Genomic DNA, 22,982 nt, shown 5'->3' with positions numbered 1-22,982 from the left:
CAAAAGGAAAATTATAATGACAGTCTGTGTAGTAACTGTCAGGTCTGTCTAGAGAACACTCTCATCTAAAAAGTGAGCTAGCTATTTGGGAATGTAGGGATTTGTGTGTTATACAGATATTGCCAGAAGAAAGAATTTAAGAGTCTGAAAGACATTTTAATATCAAATGGACTCTCGTTCCATCCCCAAGCTGTGTACAAGAAAGTAAAGATGAGGTGGGGAAATCATCTAAAATACAATGTACAAATCATGAAGCATAATGCTTTTAAACCTCTTTAAATTTTAAAAATATAAGAAAAACTTGAAAATTAGGCTTCATAGCAAATTCTTATGTAATTTTTTTTTCAGTGTCTCAAGATTTCACCATTTAAAAAATATTGATTTCTTTTCTTAGTAACAGTGAATTAATTTATACTGACATTATGGGAAATATCATTTATAATGACATTATATGACATTGTGCACACCTTTTTTTTTTTTGTTCTGGGATAAAATTTACTGTCGGAAATATTAATTCAGATAATGAAGTTAGGTTTTATTGTTTTGGTTTTTCTTCTTGATATTTCAATATCCAGGTAGCCCAGTGGTACCTTGGAATAAGAGCCATCCATTCTGAAGTTAGGAGAGTATTTCGAAATTTTAATGCAATAACCTTTCTCAGTAAATATTATGACCCAATTCCTCATATGTTGCAGGCAGTGGGACACAAATGTATTTCCAAGTGATGCCACCACAAATCTGAATTCTTTATATGTGCTTTTGAAACAATATGATGTACCTCCAGCATCTGTTCTCAATGTGAAGTGAGTTTTATTTGTCATAGCCCCCTGGAAGTTGATGATTAAGCTGATCCTGCTTCCATGGAAGTCTGTCAAAATTCCTGATGACCTTACAGACATTGAACTCTTACTTTGTTGTTTGCATTGTGTTAACACATAAGTCATCTTAAAAAAGGACAGAATCTTGTTAGGCTTTATGACAGAACCCAAGATTAAGTATCTTCTTGTATACAGCTGTTTGTATAACATGATTAAATCTTTCCATAATAATTTCTTATTGGTAAAATGAGATGTTTTTCAAAGGTCTTAAAATTGACATGTACTTTTCAGACTGTAGTTACTTTTTAGCTTTTCCTGGGGCCCTTCCCAACTCTTCAGCATAAGTTTGAAAGACTAAACTGACCACTATTCCAGTAGCTATATCACAGCTGTTACATACAGAAGTAATACTACATTTTTACTTGTTAAGGTAAACCCTCTTTGACAATATTCAGGTACCTCATCACTTCTCCTGTTCCAGACAGTGCACTGTGCTCATTTGGTTATTTACAGACAAACAGTTAGAACAGTCTCCATCTCTGTATCTGTGTTCTTAGTTCCTAGGTAGCAGACTGATGGATTTAACTGCTTTGTGTGCCAGTTCATTGAATTATATTTCCAAAATTTTCTGCAATCTGAAGTTTCTTACTTCATTATGTCTGTGCTTCATGCATTTCATTCTGTATTTTTGTCTTCTTCAGGAACTGTTTGTGCATAGGAGTACACTTATTATTTTCCATAAACAGATTAATTTTTGTATTTTTCATGTAGCCAACTTTGAACTTTCTTTTTCCCTTGTTAATTGTGAGCTTTACTAGTATAATTATAATTGTAATAATATTTAACATTATAATTATAATTCCTCTAATATTCTTATGACTTTAAGGTTTTCAGATACATTGCACAGTTACTTTCAAATAGTGGTTTTTTTAATTTCATGGAAGAGCAATATCAAATTCTCTGAGTGATGTTTTTGTATTTTTAAAGGTTTCCTTTGATTCTGGAATTAGCTCATTTTTCTCTGAAAGTAAATTGCACTGAGCTCGCAGCTCATTGTATACTTGATTTGAAGAGCTTTCCAATTACTGTAAGTTTTAATTATGTGGGTTTGGATATTTTTTTTCACACACCTCTACACTCCTATACCACTTTTGTGTTAATGTTTTAAAAATAGTACTAATGATTCTATGTTTCTTTTGGCAAATAAATATTGACTGTAAATTTGTGCTTGTGTTCTTAAAACGGTACCTGTGCTAGAGTTTGATTAGAAGTTAAATTCCAGTTTCTATTAGAATGAACCCACTTATAGTTACTCATAAAATTTAACTTATCCTCACAATTTTTTTTTATTCTGGGTGTCTGATTCAGGCCCATTATTCTGAACATTTCCTGCAAGTCTAAAATCTTATACAAATCCATAGCATTCCACTGGAAGATGTGTTTAAATCCCCTAGATCAAAGATTCACAAGGATTAATCTAAGTATTTGTGTAGGCAGTAGTGGGAAATATCTGTTATGTGGCAGCAATAAAGAAACTCGGCTTCTAATTCAACCTTCTCCATTGGAGTTAATGTGTTTTTAAGTGATCATCTTCTGATTGCCCAGCATCATTTGATAGTGATTTCTTCTCATCGTAGAGTAAGAGAAATCTATGTCAAAATTTCAGTTCCTTGGCTTTTGCCAAGTACTGGCAAATTTCCCAACCATGACACGAGTTTCATCTCTGTGTGTATTTGTCATTAAGTTTTTCACGATCTCTTTTCCAGTCATGGGGATGTTATTTAATCCAAATATTGTGAATCTTAGGTGTTTCTATAATCCAGACATACAATTTATATGATTTAATAGTCACCTCTTTCCTAAGCTGTTAAAAGTCTAACCTCATTTTTTCACTTAAAAGTTTTGCTGCTCATCAAGATGAATCCTTTCTGTCTTGGCTATTGCCTGTTTATTCCAAGCATGTACCTTTTTAATAATGTTAATGAGTAAATGAAAGAGGGCAGATTTAAATCAGATATGGAAATATTCTTCCTTGTGAGAGTGGTGAGGCCCTGGCACAGGTTGCCCAGAAATGCTGTGGCTGCTCCATCCCTGGAAGTGTTCAAGGCCAGGTTGGATGGGTTTGGGGCATAATGGGATAGTGGAAGGTGTCTCCTACCCATGGCAGGGTGTTGGAATTGGATGGGGTTTAAGGCCACTTCCAACCCAAACCACTCTGTGGTTCTATGATTCTGTTAGAACTGAAACCAAACTACAGTATAGGAGGCATCAGGTGTACACTGGTTTTCTTACTGCAAATTCTGGCAATGAACAGCTTAAAACTTATTTTGCAGCCTCTGGTGAATAAAAAGTGACTGCAGCTCTAACAACAAATTCTATTCCCTTTGTACCATTTTAGTTAACTGGCTTGTTTAGTGGGATTTTCAGTAGGAAAGTACAGTCCTGTCCTACTGTAATTGCATGGCTTTAATCTTTATTGTATTTATTTTTGATTACTGAAATTAGCATTTTGTGTATTAATACTTCATAGGAGCAAGGGAAACTTATTGAGATAGAATGTCTGGAATATGAATATGAAATGAAGAAAAATGGCACTGAAATTGTGACTTATACCAAAGGAATTGTTGAGGTATGTTCTTCAACTTTGAGAGAAAAGTACAAGTTTTAATTTGTTAAATGTGGAAAATTGCATTTGACTGTGTGTCTTAATTACATTATACTGATAAGGAATTCTTTTAACCTTCATATTCTCTTAAATTGAATTTCCAAGAAGGAAATGGAGAAAAATAAACCACAGTTGTGTGTTGCTCCCTTAAGTCTTCTGTCTGACTGTAAAAGTTTGTAATATATTAGGTTCCAAGAGCAAAGATGGTAGCATGGAGGCATACAAGGGCAACACTCTCATATTTTCATATTTTGCCTTTATGGGATCTCTTTTCATGGAATATCTTGAGTTGGAAAGGACCACTAGGGATGATTGAGTCCATCTCAACTGCAGTTGCATATTATGGTCAATCTTATACAAACTCTTATGTCAGAGAAATGTAGATTGTTCCTGATAAATTGTCACACTAGAGAGGATTTTCTTGAATTTCTGTGGTTGGTTGGCTCAGTTATAATTCAGATCATCAAAGTTAGAAGCCTAAATATTAACATTATCAATGGGATTAGAGAGATGCCTACAAAGAGCAGTTTAGACCAGCTATTAGAGTCACCTAAAATTCCTACAGTGGGAAGTAGGAATATGTTTAACAGAAATTGGAAGTGCAAAGACTTACTCCTATCTAGGGCTGTTACAATTTTGGAGTTCAGAACTTCCAATCACCTTTTGAAAAAAACCCTCTTGTTAATGAATTCTTCATAATATGAAACACTATTAATAGTAAAATGTAAAACAGGGTGTTTACATATTTCTAGACTTTAAGTCTACAGTGGATGCAGTTGGAGAGGGATTTTGTTTGAGGTTTTTCTGTTTTGTTTTGTTGTTTACTTGCATAACCTCTAAAAATAGCATAATAAAAGACATGTCTGTTACTGTAGGTAACATTGGCCTTTAGATTTAATAAGAGCCAAGTTTACTTGACAGTATGGCAAATTCCATTAATAATATTTCTTTTTTTCTTCTTCTGTACTGCATTGGTAGCTGAATGTGAAAAAAGCCAAAAAGTCTAAACCTTCTGAATTCAAAAGTATTCACAATTATCAATTTTTGTTTACCATAAGAATGGGGAATAGCTGACAGACTTCTGCCAGAAATATGTGATAGCAGCTTGGAGCACCTAAAAGAAATGCTCCTTAGTCATTGATGCCTATATACAACAAAAAACAAAACAAAACAAAAAATCAAGCAAAACAAAAAAAACTAAAGGAATTATTAGGAAAAAAGTTTCTGAATCTGCTGGCTGAAGGACTGCTTCCTACTGAAAACAGTCCTGAGATTAAAATTTGGAGGAACAAGTAAGAAATTCCATTTATTAAATGCAGTAGCGCTAATTACTTCTTCATGTATGTAGGCTCAGCTGAAATTGATAAAAAGTCTTGAATTCACATTAAAACGTGCAGTTCAGTTGGGAGATCCTGGTGTGATCCAGGTTGTTTGTGCAACCCAGTGGAATCTGTGCTTACCACTACTGCAACACAATTTGCACCAACATGTGCGAAAGCCACTGATCTCAGTTGCTGATGTCCTTGAAGAGATTGACAGGTAATTTTTAATGCTGTGTAGTTTTTTGAAAGGTCTCAAAGCATAAACTCATTTAAAAGCTCAAGTTCCATGATATTAAGTGTCTTTGAGAATAAATGCATGTCTGCATGTTGCATACATTTCCCTGTTACTCATTTAAATATAGATTTGTTTCAGGCACCATCTTACACTGTTTAATAACCTGTAACAAAAATTGAAATATTTTAGGAATTTAAAAATACTCTAGTTAATCAAAATTATTTGAGAAAATGCCAAAGCTGCAGTGTGTGTGTTAGACTGTGGTCTGTATTCTTGTGTTAACATTGCTTTTGTTGGTTAAAAAAATAAAATCATAAAAAAATTACTTTTGAAAAAAACATCATGGCTTCTATACTACATGTCAAATAAGACACTTCTTGCAAGATACTATTTTTGTATCTTTGATGATACTTCTTTTTAATTGAAAAAGCTGTATTAAGAAAATTTATTATTTTCGGGGCTATATTCTTCTATTTGCTATTATGCTGTACTTAACCTTAAGCACCTAAATATTTTCACTTTTTTTGTTAATTTGAGCTGACAAGTAAAAATTGCTATTTGTAACTTAGTTGTTTGGACCTATGCATCAAGACTTAAGAACAGAGATCAGAACTTTTGCAGTAGAGTGAGTTGTAATTGACATTTCAGCAGGACAGTAGGTGGTTTCTGCTGCAAGTTTTGCAGAGGAAGGTGAGGAATCTAGTTCCAGTGTTCTCAAAATTTTTTTTAGTTGCATAAAGAGGAGATAAACACATGCATGAAAGCACTATATGGTATTACTGTACTGTTATTCAAGCATTTCTTATGCTTTCCATATAGAGAATGCAAGATCAGCATAGGCAACTTTGAAATTTGTACTAAATGTTAGTAATGACAATTTTTCGCTAAAAGAAAGATGGGAGATTTTGGAGAGATTAGGGTTTGAGGGTTTGTCACATATATATTCCTGATATTCTTAATAATCCAGTGGACTCAGCCTGAACTCTGATGTGTTTCTGTCTCTAGAGATTGAATGAAGTAATTTATTAATTGACCTGTCTTAATTTTTGTTTTGATTGCAGCATTAATTGTGGCTACTTTGGTACGTAGGAAAAGGGTGACACTTGCTCAGTCAGGCTGTCTCTGATGTGGACACACATTAGTCCTTACAGCATATTTGATGGCTTTGAAAACCTTTCTTCTCTCTCTTTTTCATTGCTTTAGTTTATCTGATTTTTTTTGTTTTTCTTCCTGAAGATAATCAGTGGTAGCATGTGGAGCTCTGAGCTGTCAGGAACAGCTTCCTGGGGCAGGTGATGGATAGGGAGCTGAGCATACCTGAGACTGGTGAACATGCAGTTTTTGGTGAAAACCTGCTGCTGGCTCCATAGAGTGGTGAGTGGTGTCAGCAGCACCTGGCTAGAGACAGTACTTTGAACCTTTATGCCTGAGGTGAGCCACAAAAGAGCTGAGCAAATATGACCAGGGCTAGACTTGGAGGAGTATTAGCTTCTACTTAAATGTTAGGAACAGAGAGTCAACTTTGTCAAAAGTCCTTATTCAGCACATTATCATCTCTCTGGCAGTTAGCTACTTTTGAAAACCTCTTCACTTGATTTGCACACCTAAGCAGTACTGAAAAGGAGTTCTACAGATACGTAAAGATCAGTTAGTTCACAGGATGTGTTGCTTTCTCCTGCAGGGCCAGTAAAAGTAATACGCAGTTAAATTTTGTTATTAATTTCAATTTAAAAGGCATAATAGTGAAAATTAAAGGAACAAGTCAGTTAAAAAGGGAATATCAATTTTAATACTAGAGTCACTTTTAATTTTTGAGTTTCACCTTCAGGTGAGTTTTAGGTCTAAAAATTTTAGTGTGTCTTATTTTAACAGTTTACACTTAAATTTGTAATCCTTAGCATGTTGATTTCGTTGCGTTGCCAAGTTCATATGGAAATAGCTCGTATTGAAGAAGATGGGGAAAGACTAGAGGCTGCTCTGGAGCACTTGCACAAAGCTATGCACCTGAACAACAACGGGCAGTATCGAGAGCATCTGCGGCTGAGTTTCAAGCGCCTTCGTTTGAGTGCTCTGCTCTACGAGTCACCCGAGCGCCTAGAGGATCGGGCAGGAATGCTGATTGAACAGGTAAGCATTTAGAACAAGGTCTGTAGCTGGAATAGGCTTGCTTATTAAATTCCAGCAGAGGAGAGACAGCTGTTTAGTAGAACTGAATATTAGCAGAGGCAGATCAGCTTGTTTTCAGCAAACTGTCTTTGCTTTGTTACCTTGAAGTGGTCGTGCTGTTCCACAGTCAGAAAATTATAATAGAGAACTTTTTTTCCCAATTTTTTCAAATATTATTTTTTAGGGGAAGGCAGGGAGTTGCTAATTAGCAGAAATATCAGCAAATAAAGAATAGCAGTTATCAATAATTAGGATTTCCTTGCACAAAACAGTCTTTTATTTAATGAGAAGCACAGTATCCAAATTGCTAAATGTCCTAGCTGGCTATGAGATAAATCAATATTATGTAATGCTTACAAATGCCACTAAGTAATACACTCTACGGTCACAATATAGGCACTGTCAAGAGTTACTGGATCTAATTCTGTTGTGCTGCCTTAGCACCTGTACAAAAATCATACTGGCACCTTATTGTTTTCCTGGTTTAAATGCTTTTCCATGCAAGCTTACTCTGTTTAAATTTTGCTTTAAAAAAACCCACACCTCCTCTAACTTTGGCTAGTTCTTAGCAGACGAGGATGTTGTTTTATATTTTATAGCAATTCCTAGTAACTGCACACTGGACATCTTACTGTTGGTTGTAAATAAATTCTGTTCTTCGAGAAGGTATAACATAATGTCTGGTTATATACTGAGGAATATACTGTAAAGATTCATGAGAAGCAGGAACAGTACTTTGTATTAAATTATTCATGGTGTAATCATGTGAATATCAATAGCAGTTCCACAGTCACTTTCAATGACAATAATACTGCAGAACGATGTGTAAGATACCTAGATACACAATTCCTATAGGTATTTTTTTTGGTAGTAGCAACTTACATGATGTGTACTCTGTTATGTTTAGTAAATAAGATCTAGTTGAAATATAAAATGAACACTATAACAGTGAGTTCTTTTCTTTATGTAGGCTAAAAGGGGAGAACAAAAAGATAATGTGAGGAAAAACAGATCGCTTCTGGTAAATGCAGGTCTTGCATTAGCTCCTGATACATTTCAAATAGTCCTTGACAGTGAAAATGAAGTTAAAGGTAAAGTATGTGTGTGTGACTAAAAGAGACTGCACTTTGCTTTGCATACTCTTAAAGGCTGGATGTACCACCCCGTGGCAGCATATAGGGAATATTGCAGTACAGGTGAAGTGATAGTTCTGCTGAATTCTGTGGCAGACTTCCTAGCATTTTCATTAGGGATCTAAAAGTTGTATGGTGATACTGGAAAAGATGTTGATTTCCCCTCCAAACTCCCCTGGACCTTACCGTTGTGCTGTAGGGTGCTTTAAGTGTTTCTATTTTTAGTATGTGCAAGTCCTGAATGTTTTTAACCAAGGTCATTTTTAAGTGGTGTTTTCAGAAATTTCACCAATAATAGCCTGTGTTAATTACATTGTTTATTCTTTCTATATTGTAATTGTATTCCTCTTCTAAGATCTTGCTTTTGAAAGCTCTAGTTTTGCACAGAGATTTAGGTGTGAATTCATTATTTACTTTCTAAAACATGGCAGAAAAATGGACACATTTTCATGCCCCAAACGGCTTCAGTTTGTGATTATACAGCTGCTGGTTGAGGAAGAGTGGACAGGGAATAGACTTTCCAGATTGCTTAAACCGTTTTGTATTATCGTGGCAATAAAACAACTGCATATGTGACTAATATTATTTTAAGTAGAGCCAGTGTACTCTTGCAGTAGGGATTATAGATCCTGGTGGAATACGTTTTTTTTTCATGTCAGTTGGTTGGTTTGGAGAAAGCTTCAAGAAATGAGAAAAGGACTGGATTTTGAGTGTTTCAGCAAGGAATTATGAATCTAATTGCTTGCCATTCATATGGATTTTTAAATTTCTAATATATAAAAGCTACCTTTAATTTTTATTTCTTTACCAAGTTCCCTCAGGTAAAAGCAATAGTCAAATAAGCTGCCTCTGTGCAAAAGCCCAACATCATACTAAAAGTGTGGAGAAAGTTGATGAACATTTGAAACACTTAAGAAATGGAAATGACAGAGAAAGGTAATTGCTGCAGATCAGAAGCGTCTCTTTCATCTTCTGTAGAAGTGTCTAAGAGGAAAGGTTCTGTCTCTGAGGCTTTGTAGATGGTGCCTTGTAAGAGGCTGAATGCTTCAGCCTCTGGCAACGTATTGAAGCCTGTGTATAATCTCTTGTCTGAAAAGCTCTGTTACATTTCCATGCTACACAGAATTTTATTCTTTGCCTGTTTCTAATCTGCTCTCTCGCATGCATACTTAAACTCACCTGTTCTATTGATATGAGCCCAGCATACAGAGGGATGCTTGGATTAAGGCTTGTGCTTGATGTAAAATTGAAACTCACAAGTGTCCTTTTAGGTCCTTGTACCACATAATTTGCTACAACTTTTTTGGTAAAAAAACTAAGTAGTTAATTCTGAGGGTCAGAAATATTAATCTGTAGGAAAATGATTTAATTTTGACAATTTATATATCATTTTGTCATTCTTTATTTAATAGGATGTGTCTACTTTTTTGCTGCACTGAAATTTCTGTGCTGAAATTTAAAGGCAGTTGTTTTCTAAAAGATTCTAAATCCAGACTTGTTTGCAAGACTTATTTATAAATTCTCAACATTAGTTTTGAGATATTTAGTTTCGTTTATGAGATAGAAAATGAGGGTTGTCACACATGTTTTGAAATTTCTTGGATGGTATAAATACCATCCAAGACAAGAATTTTGTCTCTTGATATGCTGAGAAGATTATTTTTAATTGATAAAGTAATTGTGCTACCTTTGCTACTGACAAGAAGTCTTCCATATATTAATTTTGATTAGATAGTAATTATTTCTTTCCTGACGGCCATCATTATTGATATTGTTTTTGTCGATCCTGAACTGAGGAACCTAATCCTGCTTATTAACTTATTTTATTTATGCTTTTTCTTTGGTAGAATTATACTTTGGGCAGATTTGGCAAAAGTTGCTCGTAAACGGGAAGTGTGGGATGTCTGTCGTGCAGCATGCAGATTTTGCCTCTTGTATGATGATATTTTCTTTAGGGAGGCAACAAAGCATAAAAAAAGTAAGTGACAAATTATTTTCAATGTTGTAAGGAACTTTTTCATCGTTTATTAAAGTTACTAAAAGGAGTCAGATAATATTGTTTTCTTTCCTCCCATTCCCAAAGTTCCCTGAGTTTCTTTTCTGGCACTGCATGTTGGCATACGTGGAATATTCTTTCTACTTCCAAATCTAGAAATGGGTCATTACATTTTTTTGTAGAAGCTGTACTCTGCCATCAGAAGTGTTTCACCTGTGTTGTAGAGAAGCACTTCTATGAAATACATTTACCTGCCTTAAGGACACAGGCAAATTCCCTAATGGTCATCTAGGTCCATATCATTCATGCATTCTGTAGAGAAATGGGTTGTTGTTACACTTTGTATGAGGCTCATATGTTAATATTTTTTACCCTTTAATCCCCTATTAGTGAGTGGTTCCTCTGAGGTATCCAACATCATACCTTGTTCCTTGAGGGTCTACCACAAACCTAGCACTTGAGGAAAAAGCACTTTCAAATCACTCTCTGCTCGCTGCCATTTTAAGCAGGTTTTGTCAGGAAGTTTGTTTTAAGAATAGATGAAATGGTTTTTCTTTTCACTAGCCAAAGTTAATCAAACCTATTCCATACTGTTGCCAAGGTCCACTTAAAATTGGACATCAATTTGTCGGTTTTCTTTCACAAGTTTTGCGTCTTCGTACTTGCCTTGTTTAGCCTTTGTCTTCTTTCCAAACAAAATAAGGGAAAAATAAGTACACTTAGCAAAAACTAAAGGCAACCACGTGCCAAAAGCATCGTGAATAGAAACTGGTGTGTTCTTACAAATTTTGTGTTTATATTAAAATAACCTTAGTCCTTTCTCTTCATTATTAAACCAAAGAAAAAGAATGCTATTTTCCTTCTTTACTGATGTGTGCATTACCTGAAAGTCAACCCAGTCCATGAATCAAATGCACAAAGGCTTTTGCCTCTGCATAATTCAGTTCTATGGTCCACTTCCACTAATGCCATAAAATTGAACTAGAGGCCATGGAGTCTATTCAACTGAAAATTCAGTATGTATATTATGACTGGGGAAAGTTATTTGCTGCAAATACTGAAGGTTATGCACAAATGCAGCAAAATAACAGGTAACAAATGCCTCAGCACTGCTTGAGAACAGGTTTTGAGTGCAATAAATGGTACTAAAGAAGAAATTGGTTGCTTGAAATAGTTAAAATATTTTCTTGCTAGCTATTCCTTGTGAATTTAAGAATATGAAGAGGTTTGTAAATTTAAAAATGAAGATGATGATATGCATGGAATTAATAATGTGTTTATTTATTTTTTAGCACAGAAGAATAAACCTAATGCAACTATGATGGTTGGTCAAGGTGACAGCTCATCAGGAGAATCATTGCTGCCTGCTAAATCCTTCTCTTTTGAACCAGATTTACTCAGAATACTAGCAGAAATAAGATTTATTAATGCAGAAGTAAATAAATTTACACAACTGTCATTCATATTTGCTTAGTTTTGGTTTATAAACAAATCTTGAATCATTGGAGATTTGAGTTTAGTTATTTTCTATCTCCCTAGGAAGTAAAGGGAGAAGTGGTTTCATGAAGCAACCTTATCAAAATACTGTATGAAAGTAACTGTAGCAATAGTTTTACCACAGGTGCTGATCACACTTCTTTACAAGAAGTCCAACTGTAAAATTTTGACATCTGACATTATATTTCTGGATCCTTGAAGTTCCAGAATGATTTTAAAACTTACGTATATAAATAATATTTTTTTCTCCATGTAAGTATTTAGTAAAGGTAACTGTAGACAATTTTAAGCTTATGAAGTACTAAACCTGTATATTTGTACATGCCTGTACAACATTTGAAAAAGCATTTTGCATTTTTTAGTTTTTGAAGAGGTAACAGCAGTAATATGAAGTCATAATCCATTTTTACAATGATCACCTGGGTAGACAATTTATTTCTCTGTGTCTTTTCAGGCAACTGTTCATTTATTAAGACTGCAGGGAATCAAACTGAATGATCATGCTGTACCTCCAGAAGCTGCATACCAGAGTCATCCAGGACGTGTTCCATATCTTCCTGAAGGTGATCCAGAATGGAAAATGTACAGGTGCTTCTTTCTAATATATATCAAGACCAAGGAACTCTTAACATCATTATTGTCAGACACCAATTATAATTGCAAAAGCTATTTCTTCTTAGTAAAATTGTCACCAGAGTCTTTATTTTTGTAGGTAGTCATGGGAAATGGGAAAAGGATCTAAAAAATCGTTTGAAATATTTTTTCTTAGGTTTCGTTTCACTTTGGAGTGTGGATTTTATCTTTCATTTAACATTTATTTCTCTGAAACTAGAAGCTAGTATTCCAAGTTGAAAACCAAATAAATCGTTGTATATTGACACTTAGATGATTAAATTCTGTATTTAAAAATATGTTTTCCCAAATCAAAAAAACTCTTTTTGTCTATACAGTACTGAATGCATGCGATGAATTAGTCCAGTTTGCAAATCTAGTGTGTTCCATCCAACCAACTGAAATGGATTGGGGAGAGTAGAATATAGCAAGTATTGTTTGTTACTAGTCTCACATGATTATTTCTTGTGAAGGAGAAGAGGGGGTAGAGAGATTTCTGCAGGTGATGCTTAGACTCTCTGCTGTTGGCATTCATAGTAATAGCAGCCTTACTGTCCCAGTGCTCGTGTCCTGGGAGAGCAGAGTTGTGTCCCTAGGTCTGTTCATTAAGGCTCAAAGTGAAGTGAAGTTTCTCACACTGTCTGCTTGCAAATGTGCAGTAGAATGGGAAAAATTATAAACTGATCAGAGCCAAGGGGCAAAGATGATGAGAGTTCTCTTCCAAAATTTGCTACTAGCTATTTTTGAGTTTACCTAATTAGATTAAAAGCCCATATTAAAAAACTACTTTGGTCTGGTACTGTGTCCTATACCATCGTTGAAATAGTAATACCCAGTGTCATTTTGTGCTTTTGACTTTTTGACTTTGAAACCCTGGCAATTCTGTATGATCATTCAAGACTGCATTTTTAGTATTGTTTATTCTAAGTAATAGTACATTTTGATAATAAAGAAAGAAGATAAATTTTTTGAAAGTTGTCACATAGGTTGAAAAAAATTGTATTCTATTTAAAATTATTACAGCATTTTAGAGCACCTGGAAATGTCTTTGAATGCAGGAACACATTCAGTTTTGAGTAAAAAAGACATGTCCTTAAGTCTCAGATGGCATGCCTCACTTACATTGATATTCAAGTAGAGTCTTGACATGGTTATTTAATGATTTCTGGCACCGATGGGTGGATTCACACATGCATTTAAAAAACCTGAACTTGTGGATGAAACATGAACCATAGACACTGGTTTTTAAGCTAACAGCCTTGAATGTCAGAGACTACTCTTTTGATATTGATACTATTTCCTTTTCTGAATCATCTTCTCATGGAAGTAAAATACAAGTCAGTGGATGAGAACTTAATAAATGCAACTGAAAAGTAATGAAATTTTTGTTCTTGAAATTTTTGTTGTTGGCTGAGATGTAGTACTGCATATTTAATCTTACAATAGAACTTCTTCTAGTGTTGAAGCTTTGGAAAAACATCTTCTTTATTCCAATTTTATAGTTTATGGATAGACAACTTATCTTGGTACGCTATGGAAAACTTCCAACGTGCAGCTGAAATAGGAGAAGAATTGAATGAAGCCTGGATTGTTCATAATGCTGTGGTGTATATCTTAAATTATAACAGACATCTGATTTCTTCAGGAAGACAGAGGGACATTATTGAGTATCTCCATACTCTTCTTGGAGCCATCAAGACTGTTGGGCACGACAGGTAAAATTAAATGTTTGGATATGAACTTTTTTTTTTCTTAAAACATAGAAAATATTATTGCAAACATTGAAAGTCAGTTTGTGCTGTGAAATATTTATTGCTGGCTTTCACTGGTAGTGAAAGAGCCTTGGTATATACAGAGTACCTCAGGAGGTAAATTGTGAAAATTAAATGATAATCCTTTCTGTTTGTTCTTTGTTACTATACTGTAAGCCATGCTAACTTTAGACCAATAAATATTACTTTCTCTTCAGTGTGGAATAGCAACATATGCATGTGAAATAGCATTTTGTTAAGTTAGTCAGAAAATTGGGAAAATTATCTTAGACTCAGAATTTGCAAAATGGCTCAAAATGCATTTGCTTGCTGTCAGTTCTCTGAACTTGAATTACTTTGTAAATATAGTTGATTGAAAATATTTCTAACTAGTGTAAGGTGATACTGGTTCTGAAATAAGAGAAAATAGAAAAAAAAAAAAAAGGGAATGTGCTCATTAGTTCCATGAAAATGGGAACACAGATTACACAGTTGTTTAGAAAAATCCTGTTCTGCAGTAAATGCAAAGGGAGAATGATTGACCATTGTGAAGTAAATACTCTAGTTAAAGTCTGACTATGGGACAAATTCCTAGGTATTTTGGCCCTTCATTGACAGTGACCTCATCACTAAGTAGAGTAAGGACCAGCAGCAAAGATATCTCTTTTAACAGTACTGGGAATAAAATCTAAATTTCAGTTTGTGCAGAGATGCTTATTAATTTTGATACTTACATCAGCATGTACTAGCAATACTCTCTTAGATGTACTTAGTCTCATATTTTCTCAAAAAAAAAAAAAAAGAAAAAAAGAAAAATCTCATCTTCTCAGCTTGGCAGTGGATTGGCATGATAACCATAAAAAATGTGAAGGCTTGGTTAAGGAAAATTTTTTAGAAAACATTTGCTCTTTTCATATATACCCATCAATAAAAAGTTGTTTTAAATGTTGGTCTGGTATATGCTTTTTTTTCCTGTGATGAAAGGGAAACTTCAGTAACAGAGTGAGAAAAATTGATGCCAGCTGAAAATTGATTCTGGATTTTGTAGTTTTAATCATTAAACTGCTTAACCAATGGGCAGATTTTTTTTTTTTCTGTAATATCCATAATTTTGCTTTCTAAGAAAAAAACCTAGATTTTCAAGTAATGCTTACTTCTTAAAATCAATAACTTTATTCCTGCCTTTTAGGTTGATCTGATGCAGTATGCACTTCTGATTTTTATTTTCTTCTATAGAAGTACTGACATTTTTCTGATGTTGTGTAATGCTTTGGCTCGAGGCCTAATTATTTCTTGGATTCCAAAGCCAAAACCTGCTGAGAACACAGAAGATACAGCAATAGAGAGTAGCAGAAAAGCTGCAGCAAAGAAACAGGAAAAAGCAAATATCATCCAGTCTTTTTCAGTAGATCCCAGTGGACTTCCTGACATCAAAGCTGCCTTAGAGGTACAAACCCCTGATTTTTTGTAGTCCCTTTCATTCTGCTGTCATATATTACAATTCCTATAAATTTAATAGTAGAAACTTTTGGGGAAAAAAAAAAAGCTACCTTCTTTTACAGTTTCTGCCACCACAGATCGTCCCCAGTTGTACACTGGAACTCCTTAGCAGCTGGGGGCTGAGGACTGTAACTTCTGTTTGCCTCGGGTTGGCTTAAGGGAGATTCTGTTAGCCTTAGAGATGCATGTGCAATAATTTAAACATAACTAATGGATAGCACGTTCCATAAAAGAAACTTTCCACATTCTTCTGTGTTTCACATTTATTTTTTCTCTTCTTGGTGTTTAGGTTTGTGAATTTGCCCTAAATGCAATGACTGGAACCAGACCTAAGGAAAAAGTCTCTATTACTGCACAACAACAGATCATTGCTACCTGGGTGAAAGCAAAGCAGTTAAATCAGCAGCAGATCAGGCAGCAGCTTGGGACTCAGGAGGAGGAGGAGGTATGACTGCCCTGAAATCCTGCGTAACGTTGAAACTTTACAGAGAAATTAAATTTGTAAATTCATTTAATAATAACTGAAGTTATCAAGGTATATTTTCTTCTGTATATTTGATCAGAATGTAAAAACAAATTTTGGCTTTAGTTCCTTATGGAACATAGCAAATTTTTCACATTGGGTATAGCAGTGAGTCTACATTTCTTAACTCTTCCTTCTGTTGTTAGCTGCCATGGAGATGTTTGTCATATGATGACTGTTGAGCAAAACTGATTTTGAATTCACAAATGTAAAATAATAAAATGGCTGTATTAAGAGTATCAAGAAAAATCAGCTATATTTATGTCAACATTTACTATGGCCTCTTTATACATAGAGATTATAGACCTAGTAAGCTGGAAAGAAAAAAATTAATTCTTATATTTTTATTTTATAGTGTCTATAAAACGGGAAACCCTCAGTGGAATATGAAATATGCCTTCATTGTAATGTTGATGTGGGCTTTTAGTGTTGAAACTGTAGTAGTTGAGTTCACAATGTAAATTAAAAATATGTAACTACAAAAAAACTGACCATTTTAAGGACATAGTAGAGAGCAGGAATTGCTAAGAGCAAATTGAGATTTTCCAACGTTGTTGTTGTTATTATTATTTCTCAATTAATGTCCTTAATGCTAACTTGCAAAAAACCCCCAAAACCTCTGAATGTGAATTTTTAATTTTTGCTTAGAATAATGATGAAGCACAAAATCCTCTGGCAAGAATTCTTGTTGGTCTGGAAATGTATTCATGTAATGGCTTGGGTCTCATGGATTTCACTGTTCCTAGCTTATCTCAGGTATTTTGGGTTTTTTAATAAGCTCTTGAGTTTTATGAAATTGTGTACTATGAATTTTATTTCAGATTCCATTTTAAATGGAATTTAAATTATTTTAGAAACTTTTATTGTACCATTATTTGCTTTAACCAAGAGATTAAATATTTATGACAGGAAGGAGATTTTTGTGGCAGAGTAATTTTATTTATCCAAAGACCAGATAGCATTAGAATATAAATATTAGGTTTGTGCTTGTGTTGCTCTAGCAGATTGTTTCAGTAACCATTAGATGATCATAATGAGTTCAGATGAATTCTGTACAGAATCATACTTCTAACCTTTCAGTATTCTTCTGGAGAAAAACTTAATAAAAGCATAAAGTTGTTTAAGTTAGAAAAGCCCTCCAAGACTGTGGAGTCCAGCTGTTCCCCCAGCACTGCCCAGGCCACGAAATGCCACATCCACACGACTTTTAAATTCCTCCAGGGATGGGGACTCCAGCCCTGCCCTGGACAGCTGTGCCAGGGCTGGACAAATCTTTCAGGGAAGAAATTTTCCCAAAATCCAACCTAAACCTGCCCTGGTGCAACTTGAGGCTGTTTCCTCTTGTCCTGTCGCTTGTTCCCTGGGAAGAGAGACAGAGGTTATAGGGTTATACAGAGGTTTGAGTTTGTATTAGAAGCATTCAATATTTCAACAGAAAACTTCATGTTATAGTGAATTTACTTTAGATAGTCGCAAGGTAGAACACAGCTACGCTTGGTTACTGTTGATTGACTCTGTGAAACTAAACAAGCAGGTTGCCAGGGCAGCCACCAAACTACTGCTGACAACTGGGATTTGGGTCCTTATAAGTTTATAGTACCTAATTCTTGTCGGTCTACAGATTTATGTCAAATATGACGAGTTAACTTTAGCTACACTTCACCAGCATAGTTTTGTACAGCAGTGTTGTAGTATCTTCATTTGGACCAATTCATTAACAATCACCACTATCCTAGAAAGGCAGAACTTTGACATGTACAAAAGAAATTAAATGGAAATGTTTAGATCCTATAATGAAACTATACATGAAACTATCTATATCTTTATATATGTTTAGGTTGGATAAGACCTCTAGGATTATGGAGCCCAAGCTCTCCCAAGCTGCCACACATATAATAACAGTGTACATAGCAACTGCTTATTACAATGACCGGTTGTTGCAAAACCAATTCTATGTCCCATTCTTACTTTTGGCTTAACTAAAATGGGCTCTGAAATTTGAAAGTCCTATTCCACTGATTTTTGAAAGATGACAGAGGACATAGAGTAAGTACTGGCAGATACTTCTGGCCAAAAGGCATGCACATTTACAGCTGGATTTGCACACACTGGTAATACTTACTACGATGGATAAGGCCTCTCTATTGTATATTTGGTACTTGTAGCTCTTTGATTTTCTAGATAGCTTTATCACATACTTGTTCCATGCTCAGGTGGGTTGTAAGGAAGTTACAGCTCTAGGCATGTAATTGCTGTAGAAAAAAGCATATAAAAACCTGAAAACTAAACTTTCATATTTTTTTTAATCCTAGTTAGTGAAATTGGCCTTAGAATGCAGTTGGTCAGATTCCTTAGTGGAATTGCAAACACTGACACGACTTACATATTTTGCATATGTATCACAAGACTATGAAAGAGTGATGATGTGTTCCAAGAGGATCTTGGACTCAGATGAGAATGTTGTCCGCAATAGAAATATTAAGAAATATGGCGTGTAAGTACATAAAATTTTGTATGATATGGTAATGTACTTGAACTAAGTTTTGAAGAAAGTAAAGAGGACAAATGTGTTTGGTCACATAATCAAAAATGGAAGAATCTTTTTTCCCCAAAAATGGTGCAGTTAGAGATGAAAATGGAAGTTAAAGGCAGTGAGAGATCCAGATTGTGGTTCTGTACCCTGTTCAGAAAGATTGATGACGCTTGCCATCCGAGTGAGTCAGAGGTTGTACATCTCTGTGTTTGGGGGTCTTCCCAGGAGCACTGCTGCTCTGAAATGATCCCTGGCAATTATAGTATTTTGCCACTTTTTAAATCTCTAAGCAGAAAATCTGATTCTACTTTTTTTTGCTTTTTGGTTCAAATTGCTTTCAGTGCTTATCTGGCTCTAACACACATAATTCATGGGCCAGGTTGGAGCTGGGGGTGATGAAAGACACGAGCAGCTCCTGTACTCCAGGCTCTGCTGTCAGGTAGTCTGACAGCACTGTATTGCCACTTCTGCATATGGGTGCAACAGGAATGAAACTAATTCCTTTGAAAGCCCAGTCTCTTACTTAACTGATATTTTGAAACTTGGCTTTAAAAAAAAAAAAATTATAAAAATGTTGGTATCCTTCAAGCCTTCTATTTTTTAAAATGATTTCGTCCAAAAGCAACATTTAATTTTATCTGAAGAGGAAAGAATCAACTCCGTTTAATAGCAGTTTTTCTGGAATGTCGGAAGTTTGAAATAAGCGTGTGAAAGATTTCAGATACAATACAGCGTTCATATTCAACTTATAAAAACAGTATTCTGTTCCTTGAAACTCGTTTTGTACATGGGTTTAAAAGCATACAAAGCCAAGTAAGTTATCTTAAAATTAAATAGATAGTTTCAGAACTTCACAGAAATTCAGCGACTACTTGCTGCCATCTAGCAATCTGCAAACTGCTGAGAGATTAAATGTTTGTGTAGCGATGTGCTGCCGATGCCGTTCCCAGGGAATGCGGGGCGGAGTTCCCAGGGAAAGCCGGGCAGAATTCCCAGGGAAAGCCGGGCGGAGTTCCCAGGGAAAGCCGGGCAGAATTCCCAGGGAATGCGGAGCAGAATTCCCAGGGAAAGGCGGGCAGAATTCCCAGGGAATGCCGGGCGGAGTTCCCAGGGAAAGGCGGGCAGAATTCCCAGGGAATGCCGGGCGGAGTTCCCAGGGAAAGCGGAGCAGAATTCCCAGGGAATGCCGGGCGGAGTTCCCAGGGAAAGCGGAGCAGAATTCCCAGGGAATGCCGGGCGGAGTTCCCAGGGAAAGCGGAGCAGAATTCCCAGGGAATGCGGAGCAGAATTCCCAGGGAAAGGCGGGCAGAATTCCCAGGGAATGCCGGGCGGAGTTCCCAGGGAAAGCGGAGCAGAATTCCCAGGGAATGCGGAGCAGAATTCCCAGGGAAAGGCGGGCAGAATTCCCAGGGAAAGCCGGGCGGAGTTCCCAGGGAAAGCGGAGCAGAATTCCCAGGGAATGCCGGGCGGAGTTCCCAGGGAAAGCCGCGCCGCGGGCAGCGCTGCCCTCTGGTGGCCACGGGCCGTGACTGCGCGCCCGAGCCTGGCAGCAGACGCCGAGAACTCCCGCAATCCGTCACTGCTCTTTTCTTACTGCAATCCGTCACTGCTCTTTTCTTACTGCAATCCGTCACTGCTCTTTTCTTACTGCAATCCGTCACTGCTCTTTTCTTACTCAGTTGCTATTAATCAATGGTATTAACCAGTGGGATACATTTATTTGTGTATTAATTTCTTAACTGATTAACTCTGGGACTGAAATCTACATTGTTTTCTTCTACATGAAGTAGAGTAGGATACATATCAATTTCTCCAGAGCCCTGGGCAGACTTTATTAGAGTATAACAAATCCCAAAAGAAAGTACCAAAAATTGTCTAATTTTCCTGATTTCTGGTTTTAATTTTAATTTGACTTGGACCTATTTTTTTTTTTTATTTAAGGTACAATAGTGAAAAATAGGGAGAAATTTACAAATCTATGTTGTTTCACTGCTAACAATAGGTAATAGTTTTTAAAAATCCGATTTCATAGCTATTTTCATTAGTGGTGTGAAAAAGATATATTAGTCTACCTTTCCACAAAATAATTCGTTTTTTTAAAATGTTTTCTAATTTTAAAAGAAAACTCAGTAGAAAGATTTGTAACTTCCAAAGCAAGGGACAAGTATATAGCAGCAACTTGAATACATCATTAATAGGAATTGGTATGATCTTCGCCCATCAGACTTAGCACTTCTTGAAGTATTTGCCTTTATGCAGGCTTGGTAACAGGGTGAGACAAGAAATGTTGAGCACTACAGCTTGTATACAAGGAAAGAGCATAATGGAAAACTTGTCTGGAAGAAAACATCTGCGTGTAGCAGCAGTAAAGACCTTTGTTCGGAGTGCCAGGTATGTTTTATGTTGAGAAAAAACGGTTATCAAACAGATCTAAAATTTAATTAGAGTTTTAGGGATCATCATATTTTCTCCTAAGGCTGCTAAAAATCAACATAGTTGTGAGTTGAAATGTTTAACAAAGGATTTGACAGAGTTTTGCACTTTAGTAAATTTATCAAGCACTTTCCCCATAGCTGACTGTCTTGAGTTTGAGTTGCCAATTTGAATAAACTTATTTTTCTTGTTGTGAGACAGAACCAGGAGCAAAAGAGCAAGGCAGGCCTAAAACTTGAGAGAGTACAAAAGAAAATTTATTAACTACACAAACAAAAAGAGAGGAAAAAAAAAATTCAGAATAAGATTTTTTAGATCACTCCTTCCCTCCCTCTCCCAATCTTCATAACAAAACAAACATATAACAAATACTTCGGTCAGTGCCCAATTTAGTCTTTCTCAGTTCACTTCTGGAGAGAGAAGCCTCTTCTTGTTGAAGTTGTAGGGATTTTTCCCACAAGAAGGAAAAAAACAGTTCTCTTGTGGTTTTATCTTTCACGATTTGCATCCGCCCGGGAACCTGCAACCGTGACGCTCCTCCCACCTCTACAGCTGTCCCAAAGTTGTAGATGTGGGCCATGTCTGCTCCATGGGGTATTACTTTTAAGAATGAAATGTTCAACCGCAAAGATTCTCTCTGTCCTTTTTTCTCTGCTCAGGCTTTATCTTCAGAAAACCAAAATCCCCTTCTTTTCTCAGGACAGAAATTCTCAACACAGGTGCTCTTTAGTCAAATCATCTATTAAATGGAACATTTTCATCCCCCCATGTCTCTTTCCATGGTTTATAGGAATATTCAGTACATCAGTTCATTCCTACAATTTCACAAAAAGATTTTCAGCCATTTCAGCATCTTCTCATTCTCTTTCCATCTTAAAAACTTAGCTCTTACATCACTGACTTCAGAAATCTTCTTATTCCCTTTCATATTCAAAGGAAAGGCTGGAGGCTTTGCAAATCTTATCTGAACACTAAAGAGTTAAAGTTTAACACAACTACAAGAGTTGGGCCAGGCTCAGGCCGTGCTGGGGGGGCAGCTGAGGTGTTAATCAGCCTTTCTGGGGCTGGGCAGCAGCCCCACACTGCTCATGGCCACCCGGGCAGGCCCGGCCCGGCCGGCAGCAGCAAGAGTCGGCCTCCCCCCACGCCAGAGCCGCAGGCCCCCCGCATGGGGGAGAGGGAAGCTCGGGTTGGTGTTACCTGCTCAGCCGCCGGAAGACAAAGAGGGTCAGTTCCGGACCACCCCCCTCAAAATGTGTGCTCACGGAGCGAACCAACCCCCTCTAATTGGCTGTTGCAGGTATCCCAACCCCCCACAGAGGAAACTCCCTTAGGAAGAATCTCCCCTGAGTCTCCTCTTCCTAAGTCAACCCATCACACTGACCTTGTAGTGTCATAGGATCATCCCGTCCTCAGAAGGACTCTAATTCAAATTCCTGCTCCAAGCAGGGCCAGCCCAGGGCTTTATCCAGTGTGGCTGTGAAAGCCTCAGGGACTGGAGACACGCAGCCTGTGTGAGGAACCTGCTCCACTGCCTGGCTGTACCCATGGGGCACATTTCTGAACCTTCCTCATTTTAACTAATGCCTGTGTTTGCTTCTTCTGCCATTCCTGGGAAGAGCCTGACTGTTGCTTCTCAATAACTTTGTTAGGTTATTGAGAAACTTCTTCTTGCTAGGTCTCCCAAAGCCACCTCTTCAACCAGCCCTCTTCTCCAGTGCAGTCCAGTCCCTGGATCGTCTCAGTGGCCCTTCACTGAGCTCCTTGTGGTTTCTCCATGTCTGCCATATATTGGGTG

At 36.5% G+C, this 22,982-nt stretch overlaps 1 protein-coding gene across 1 annotated transcript in view; it reads left to right on the top strand.

Moving 5' to 3' along the window:
* CFAP46 (cilia and flagella associated protein 46) overlaps nt 1–22,982 on the top strand; it is a 66,760-nt gene that overhangs the window by 8,266 nt on the left and 35,512 nt on the right. Inside the window, exons 8-23 of the mRNA XM_088168530.1 lie at nt 696–803; nt 1,806–1,905; nt 3,349–3,447; nt 4,832–5,022; nt 6,939–7,167; nt 8,177–8,297; nt 9,152–9,275; nt 10,187–10,317; nt 11,628–11,770; nt 12,287–12,420; nt 13,947–14,159; nt 15,432–15,642; nt 15,985–16,140; nt 16,867–16,974; nt 18,531–18,712; nt 21,011–21,142. Of these exons, the coding sequence (XP_088024656.1) occupies nt 696–803; nt 1,806–1,905; nt 3,349–3,447; nt 4,832–5,022; nt 6,939–7,167; nt 8,177–8,297; nt 9,152–9,275; nt 10,187–10,317; nt 11,628–11,770; nt 12,287–12,420; nt 13,947–14,159; nt 15,432–15,642; nt 15,985–16,140; nt 16,867–16,974; nt 18,531–18,712; nt 21,011–21,142 (2,382 nt within the window). The remainder of the gene's footprint in view (nt 1–695; nt 804–1,805; nt 1,906–3,348; nt 3,448–4,831; nt 5,023–6,938; nt 7,168–8,176; nt 8,298–9,151; nt 9,276–10,186; nt 10,318–11,627; nt 11,771–12,286; nt 12,421–13,946; nt 14,160–15,431; nt 15,643–15,984; nt 16,141–16,866; nt 16,975–18,530; nt 18,713–21,010; nt 21,143–22,982) is intronic.

The sequence above is a fragment of the Sturnus vulgaris genome, chromosome 8 (assembly GCF_052056855.1).
Source record: "Sturnus vulgaris isolate bStuVul1 chromosome 8, bStuVul1.hap1, whole genome shotgun sequence".
In the NCBI taxonomy this organism is placed as follows: domain Eukaryota; kingdom Metazoa; phylum Chordata; class Aves; order Passeriformes; family Sturnidae; genus Sturnus; species Sturnus vulgaris.
Note: the sequence above shows the minus strand (reverse complement) of the source record. Positions and strands in the feature narration are given on the sequence as shown.